This window comes from Rhamphochromis sp. 'chilingali', assembly GCF_963969265.1.
Source record: "Rhamphochromis sp. 'chilingali' genome assembly, chromosome: 16".
Taxonomy (NCBI): Eukaryota; Metazoa; Chordata; class Actinopteri; order Cichliformes; family Cichlidae; genus Rhamphochromis; species Rhamphochromis sp. 'chilingali'.
Window position 1 is genome coordinate 35,452,840 of NC_137943.1, and position 8,727 is coordinate 35,461,566.

An 8,727-nucleotide genomic window follows, 5' to 3' on the forward strand; every position below is an offset into this window, starting at 1 on the left:
AAGCAGTGAAAGCAGCTTAAAAACGATCCAACAACTAAAACTGGTCCATTCAGAAAAGAGCTGCTGTTAAAAAAGTGCTTCTGCTGGTGTTCTTGTGGTCAGCAAGCTAACTAATGAAGCTCTGCAATGTGAAAGTGTTATTCACAAGCACACAAAAGCTGCTCTCTAAAACCTTCAACACCAAACAGTGTGAACTTTCCATTTAAATGAAGCAAGAAGAACTGTTTTTAAGGATGACTGGGACATAAAGTTTACCAGGACAGCAGATACAGCACTTATTTTTCACTGAACAATGAAGGAGGCAGCTTTCTTCTGGCAGTTCAGGAACAAACTGCAAGAAGTCTACAATGACCTTTCACCCTTCAGTAAAGGCTCAAACTTGTGTAGAACTATTGCACATTTCTGAGGAGGAAGAGGAAGTGAGAGAAGTGAGACTCAAAGAGGAGACAGAGGGCGACATCATCCAGTAGGCGGGGCTCTCCTTCTGCACTGTGTTCAACCATTGTGTCAATAATAAGTGCTGCTGTGAAGAGAACAATTCTCAGACTGAATGTTGAACATCAGCTAGTTTCTCCTGTTGATTTAAACCTTGTTGTACAGATGGAACATTGGCTGTGGATTATTCTTGCTGCTCTTTTCTTTGGTGAGATACAAACATCAACATGTTTCCTCTGCTTAAATAAATGTGTGAGTCTGATTAATGGTGAGTTTTTAATCATGTTTATTGATCCATCTCTTCCTCTGCATGTTCTGTTCTTCCTCAGAGTGTAAAGGAGAAGACAAAGTGATCCAGGAACAAGGAGATGTCATTGCTGCTGAAGGAGACACAGTTACACTTGGATGTAGATTTGAAACAACAAGAACAGGCCCCACTTTGTTCTGGTACAAACAGGAAGTAAATGGTTACCCACAGTATATGCTGCATTGTCTCTCAACATCAACATTTAAAGCTGAAGAGTTCAATGTGGACAGATTTGATTCTAAAATCATTGAGACATCAGTTCCTCTGAAGATCCAGAAGCTTCAGCTGTCTGACTCTGCTGTGTACTACTGTGCTCTGCAGCCCACAGTGACAGGAAACAGCAAAACTCTGCACAAAAACCTTTGGAGCAAAGACAACAGAATACTCCACAACATCCACTAGAGGGAGCCACACACTGTTAAACCTCTGATTCTTGTGTCATTGGACTGATGACAAAGACAACAGAGAAATGAAGCAGTAAAGATCAGAGACAGAGACAGAGCTGCTGTGGAAGCACAAAACTATTTGATTGGCTCAGCTATTAAACTGGCCCCGCCCACTGAAGTTGAGTTCTGATGACATCAGATCCAAAGTTTGATCAAATTAATGTTTGTTTGATTTTTTTTATTTGATTTGATTTTATTGATTAGCATTCAAATATCTCAGTGAATACAGAACAAAGATCTAGCACAAAGCAAGAAAGAACGAGACAAGGCTAATCAAAAGGTATTGGCTGAAGCATTTGCTTATTACGCCAACCCTTTAACACAAGATCTGCATGCAGCTCCTGTACACAGGGCTCGAAGCAAAGAATAAAACAAACAAACAAACAAACAAACAAACAAACAAACAAACAAACAAACAAACAAACAAACAAACAAACAAACAAACAAAAAACTTTCCACCTTAGATAAGTAACTACATCAAAGAAAAACAATCAAGAGTTTCAGTATTATTATTTTTGCTCTTTTCATTCTTGATTTATATATTTTTCTAATACTCTATTTTTAAACATGTTTTTAAACAAGGAAAATGAACTACGCCTTTTTAAATCACTGTCATAACTATTCCACAGGTTAACTCCTCTAACAGAAACACATCTCTGCTTTATGTTTGTCCTTATCTTGTTTTTGATTGCTTCATTTTAGTATTACAGTATTTATAACTGTTGAATGATTGTGGCTGAGCTGGGTCCTTCGTTAACCTGTATGCTCTAGCCCTTTAGCGTTCTCCTCAACCGTTTGGTAGAGCACATTTTCAGCCCCTAACTGAGGCTTTCACTGAAATTGACCTACCTTGTTGAGTATTTTCTACCAATTGGTTTACATCTGTAATGCTAAAAAAAGCCAGCAGAAGGCGCTGTGAATGGAAACTGTGGGCTCTTCTTATACCTCTCCCAACCAGGAAGTCAGAAACAAAAAAACCATGCAACATATTTTGAGTGTTTTTTGATGAAACTAAGGTAGAAAGATATCATTTTTGATATATGACAGTGTTAGAGGACTTACTAAACAGATGTGTGTCAATTGACAGGATTAAATAAGTGAAACTGAATGTTGAATAATTTTTTAAAAAGTGGTGAACCAAACGGTTGATTTGTCCCTTTATGGTGCTAATGCTAACATAAAGTAATGTTATTAAAACTGATTATTTGCCATAAAATCAGACCACTAGACCCATTTTGTTTATCCATTGCTGTTGATAAATCACATTAAGTGTTAGCACAGCAAGAATATGCTGAAAGAATTTCTTCAGTAAGTCTTTTTTGTAACTTTCTGAGTTAATATTAGTAAATATTGTAAAAATCAAGAATAACACGTGGAAATCACAAATATCACAACTGATTACTTTTTAACCAAATTACAGTAGCTGGTAAATTAATATTACTAAGTTTTCAAAATGATAACTTCATTTTGAACAAGACGCTAAACAATATTATGGCTAAAAATCACATGGTCTTGTGGCATGACACTCATGATACCATCCACCTTCAACCACAGCGTGTTTGAGGTCATGGTTTCATATGAAGCCACAAGAGCTGGCACTCTGCACCAGTATATTGCCAACAAACCAGATGAGTGGGGCTTTAAATTGTTCTGCCAAGCGTGGATCTGGCATCATCCACGACTTGCTGCTGTGTCAGGGGGTTCTATGTTCTTCAATGCTCCCCTGAGTGAAAAGGAACAGAAGCTCCCTCTAAGGGGCCAAAGCTGTAAAAAAACACTTTGCAAACCCATAAAAGAACCTGAGCTCTTCACAAGTTTCAGCTTGGTCCAGAACTTGCACACCTCCTCTGGTGTCAGGTGCATTGGTACTGTATGACCAAACTGCACCGGTGGAGCTCCCCTGATGGCAGACAAATACCTGATGAAGAAGGGCCATGGAGCCTGTGATTACAGGTCTGATGAAGGTCTGATTGCAATGAAATGATTTGACAACAAATGTGTCAACCTCCTAAACAAGGCCTGTGGGTTCATGGTTCTTTCATCGGTCAAACGGTGGAGCAAAGAGTCCAATGCAAAGATCACCATCCCATGCCCATCACTCATCCCTGTATGTAATTAGCATATGGGAGAAATCAAGCTTTGATATGCTATTACACCTGTATAAGACAAGTTATAAGTTACAAGTTAAGGAGATGGCATATCCCACTGTTCGGATACATCCTTGACTTGAATATCTGGTCTACAAGAGGGACTGTGCCCTGCTGGACCAGAAACCGATGGCTCTCAAAAGGTTTCCACCTGGCTGTGTCTGAACCAAGTTAACAAGCCAGCATCTAGAGTTGGACAACCATGATCCAGCTCTCCAAGACCACAGAATCAGAGCTACACCCTAAGACCCCAACGACCAAAACCACAAGCAGATGTGCTGATTTGCACTGTTTTTATTTTATTTTTTAAACAAAACTGATTTTGCACAGTAGCATTCAATCAGAAGTGGCCTGAATGTGAGTATTTTGTGCTGCAGCACATTTTTCACATTTGCAGATGAAAAAATGATGTATTTTGTTGTTTGATAGAATACTTTCCTTTGATGGAATGAAAACAGCAATGTTCATTGGCATGCTGCTAAAAATAAACTGTATCCAATGGCCTGGATAGTTTTTGTTATTAATTTAATTATAATTTGGCCCTTTATTTGATTTTTTTCAACTGTATTATCTAATGTACTTGTATTTGCATGACATTTCATACTTTTACCATAAGAATAGAATAGAATTCAACTTGCACATGTCACAGGTACAGGGCAACGAAATGCAGTTTGCATCCATCCAGAAGTGCTTTAGCCATGATATAGATATATTACAATATATATTAGCAATAATATAGATATGTGAGTATATTACAGAAATGGGTCTATTATGGTATGTTATAATGTACACGGTATGAAGTATGTTATGAATATGCTATAACTATAAGTATGTACAGTCTGTAGTGAGTACAAGCTATGTGCAGGCTATGAACAGGATATAAATATGGAAAACTATACAGAATCTGAGATATACAGCTATACAGAAATGTAAACTATGCAGGTTATAAACAGTTGTAGAATTAAAAATTATCGTATGTACAGAATGATTATTTACACAGAGCTATACAGTAGTGCAGTTAAGATAAGTGAGGGTGTGGATAATTTCTACAGAGGTATATAAAGTGCTAGTGGTTGTGAGTGGTGGTTCAGTCCATGTTATTATTGTGTGTTTGAGGGTACAGTTGTCCATTGTGGGTGTGTGTATGTTCAGTCCATGAGTTTAACGTGGGTCAGATGTCAGGAGGCAGAGTTCAGGAGTCTGACAGCTGTGGGGAAGAAGCTGTTCCGGTACCTGGTGGTCTTAGTCCGGAGGCTCCTGTAGCGCCTCCCAGAGGGCAGGAGGGTGAAGAGTCCATGTGATGGGTGACTGGGGTCTTTGATGATTTTCGGTCCGAGGCAGAGCAGTTCCCGTACCAGACTGTTATACAGTTGGTCAGGATGCTCTCGATGGTGCAGCGATAGAAATTCACCAGGATGTCTGAGGACAGGTGGTTCTTCCTCAGAGTCCTCAAGAAGAAGAGGCGCTGGTGAGCCTTCTTGACCAGCTTGGAGCAGTTGGTCGTCCAGGTGAGATCCTCGGAGATGTGGACTCCCAGGAACTTGAAGCTGCTCACACGCTCCACAGCCGTCCCCTTAATGTGGATGGGTGGATGTGGGTCAGCATTCCTCCTGTAGTCCACGATGAGCTCCTTGGTCTTCTCGGTGTTAAGCAGCAGGTTGTTTGTGTCGCACCACTCAGCCAGACGATCCACCTCCTCACTAAAAACGGACATCTCAACCGTTTAGTAGAGATCAATATTTAAAAAACTACAGGATCTATTGAAAAAAAATGTATTGAAATGTATTCACTCAAATCAATAAGAAATGCAAACAAAAATGTTTTCCATTGCTTTTTTCTTGGTGAGGACATCAAAGGGCTAGAACAGGGGTAAGCAACTCCTGTCCTAAGTTTATTTTCGTTGTGCAACATTTGTCCAAATAGACATTCCATTTCCCGGTTGGTGGGTTCCTTCCGGGTACTCCGGCTTCCTCCCACAGTCCAAAGACATGCAGCTTGTGGGGATAGGTTAATTGATTAATCCAAATATCCACTAGGTGTGAATGTGCGAGTGAATGTGAGTGTGAATGGTTGTCTGTCCCTGTGTGTTGGCCCTGCGACAGACTGGCGACCTGTCCAGGGTGTACCCCGCCTCTCGCCCTATGACAGCTGGGATAGGCTCCAGCGCCCCCCGCGACCCTGAAGAGGAGAAGCGGAAGCGAATGGATGGATGGATGTCTCAAGTTTCAGACTTTTTAACTGTGTGAGTATCAGCGACTCTCTGACTCTGTCTACATCGTTAATGTGACTTCTGCTTGTGTGACGTGTCACACGGCTCCCTTAAATCATTTTGGTTATAAAGTGTGTGAAGCACAGGAGGAGGAGTGACTGAGAGCAGAGAGGAGGAGCAGAGATTCAGGGAGGAGCTGAGCTGTTACTGAACTATAGAAGAGAGAAAAACCTCCACATTCAACAGAGTTCAACACAAAACAAACTTTATGTTCCTCAACATGCTGTCATTACATCACTGTGTGTTTCCTCTGATTCTTCTCACTCTCACAGGTCTGCTCACCTACACAGGAAACTATGTTCAATTAAATGATTCATTAACGTCAATTATTGATTGAAAACGTTCTCTCTTCCTTCAGGTGTCACATGTGATCAGATCACTCCAGTCAAAGATGAAGAGTCCAGCGTAGAAGGCAGCACAGTTACTCTGACCTACACTTACAAAGTGTCACCTTCTGATTATTTCTTCTGGTATCGACAACATCCAGGAAAACCTCCAGAGTTCCTGATCTCACACTCACCTTCAGGATCAGTAGGAGAAGAAAAAGTTCCTGGATTGAAGATTCAAGTGAAGGGAACAGAAATCAAGATGAACATCTCCTCTGCTGCAGTGACTGACTCTGCTGTGTACTACTGTGCTGTGAGGCCCACAGTGACAGGAAACAGCAAAACTCTGTAAAAAAACCTTTGGAGCAAAGACAACAGAATACTCCACAACATCCATTAGAGGGAGCCACACATCTTTGTTAGGATACAGACTAACACATAACACAGCTGTGATGAAGAGCTTCAGATGAAGTTAATGTGATTTGAGCCTCCTCCTCCTCCTGACTGCAGAAACCTGTCTGACTCCAGCTGTGAACATCAGACCACTCACAGCTAACTCCCAGTGAACATCACTTCCAACATTTCTCCTCTGGAAACATGGAAAAACTGGCTGTGATTTGGATCTTTGCAGCTCTCGTAGGTACGTATGTTTCTGACAGGAACACCTGAAATTCAAAGACATGTTTACAGGGTTACGGATCCAGTTTGGATTTTCTTTGAGCTCAAGTTTGGAGTGATGATTAAACAGAAAAATATTTCAATTCTGAAATCAGAGAAACGTCTGAGAAGATTAGCAGTAAAAGCTGTTTAAAAAAACACAGTAATACTCACAGATACTCAGCCTCATGGACAATGTTAGTCTGATGGCTTCATTTTCCCTACTTTTCCAGGACTAACAGCTGGAGACTCAATCACTCCTCAACAACCTGAAGTCACTGAAACAGAAGGAGAATCTGTCACACTCACATGTAGCTATGAGACAAGTTATGATACTCCTTGGCTTTATTGGTACAAACATCATTCTGACCTTCAGGCTCCTCAGTTTATACTCTGGAAAGGAGCAAGATCAGACAGTCATCTAAAGTATATTCCTGATAATCGATATGACTCAGAAACATCTTCTACATCAACTAATCTGACCATAGCAGCCCTAACCCTGGCAGACACAGCTCTCTACTACTGTGCTCTAGAAACACAGTGATACAAAGTGTAGAAGAGGCTGTACAAAAACCTGAACACAGATATCTGACTACTCTTCAAAGAGGAGGGAAGTGGTATTCAAAGCACAGCTTCATATCAGATGGATTCTGCTAATTCCTGTTTTATCAGAGTCACTGTGGTTACAGCTGCTAATGAAACACTGTGGGAGGATTCACATGAGCAGCAAATCCACATCAACCACAAACCAACTGCAGGAACGTTCAGACATGAAGACATTTTATTCCTTATTTAGTGATGATGTGTGTAAAAAGCATCAGAAGTCAAATAAAGTAACTAGTAATAAACTCCCAACATTGTTGGTGCATTAATGATGTTTTACAGCTGAAACATTTACTTTGTTATTCTCACATTTTCTCCTGCATGGTTTAAACTTTTCCTTCATTTTTTTATAAGAATCACGTCTTTGTGTTTTCTCTCGATGATGTCATAGGTACAGTTTCTCCTCTGTGTTCTGATTGGACATTTAAAGCAGCGATCCATTTCACACGTTGTTGAAGTTCAGTCTGAAGTCACTTTAAGTCTCAAAGCTTCACTTTAACCTGCAAAGACCAACAACGTCTCATTTCCTTCTGATTCTTCTCCCCACACTGCACCACTACACCGGATATCAGGACTCCACACTCTCCAAATTCCCAGTGTTAAAATTCAGTCATGAAACATTTTGGCAGATACAAGAAGATTCTTCTACTGTTTTCTCTTCTTCAGTTGTTAAAGATGAACATCATGATCCACACTGACACACATTCATATTGTTTGGTTTCCTGGATTAAAACGGAGCCTCTGCTCTTTATTTATCCTGTGCTTGTTTCTCGACTCACAGTTCAGTCTGTTAAACCTGCTTCCTGCAATAGGAGCAAATATCCACTGAAAGCAGCAGAAAGACGTGCTGAGTGTGAAGCTGTCAGCAGGGGGAATAACACAGGGCTGTGAATGAGTCCTGTCACTGTGATCAGGCTCCTCCTTCTAATCCACCAACTTAGTGTTGATGAAGACTAAACAGAGAGATCACAGCTTCTTTATACTTGCTGTAGCTCACAGTTACTCTACACTGCAGATATGACGCCTCTGTTCATCTCAGTGCTGCTGGCTGCTATGTGCCTCGGTATGAACACAACTCTGTTTCTTTGATATCAACATTGACGTGATTCTTTAACAGCACACTGATACTGTTTGTTGGTGTTTTACAGAATGCAGAGCACAAAAAGACAACGTGCTGCAAGCAAAAGGAGAAGAGACTGCTGCTGCAGGAGGCACAGTAACACTTGACTGTCAGTATGAGAGCAGTTCTTCACAACCTTCTCTCTTCTGGTACAAACAGGATGGAAACAACAGCCCCAAATTCATCCTGAGTCGCTATAGTGGGGATGATGGAAACATAGCAGCCGAGTTCAAGGAGAGATTTTCCTCCACACTGGATTCCAGCATCAGATCAGTTCCTCTGAAGATCCAGAAGCTTCAGCTGTCTGACTCTGCTGTGTACTACTGTGCTCTGCAGCCCACAGTGACAGGAAACAGCAAAACTCTGTACAAAAACCTTTGGAGCAAAGACAACAGAATACTCCACAACATCCACTAG

At 40.9% G+C, this 8,727-nt stretch overlaps 1 protein-coding gene across 1 annotated transcript; it reads left to right on the forward strand.

Moving 5' to 3' along the window:
• Nucleotides 1-413: 413 nt before the first annotated feature.
• LOC308383612 (uncharacterized protein) lies at nt 414-8,727 on the forward strand (the record flags this gene model as incomplete). Its single annotated transcript, XM_080861654.1, has 4 exons — nt 414-643; nt 765-1,069; nt 5,980-6,243; nt 8,470-8,727. The coding sequence occupies exons 1-4, from the start codon at nt 601-603 to the stop codon at nt 8,725-8,727; spliced, it is 870 nt and encodes a 289-aa protein (XP_080717780.1). The 5' UTR covers nt 414-600.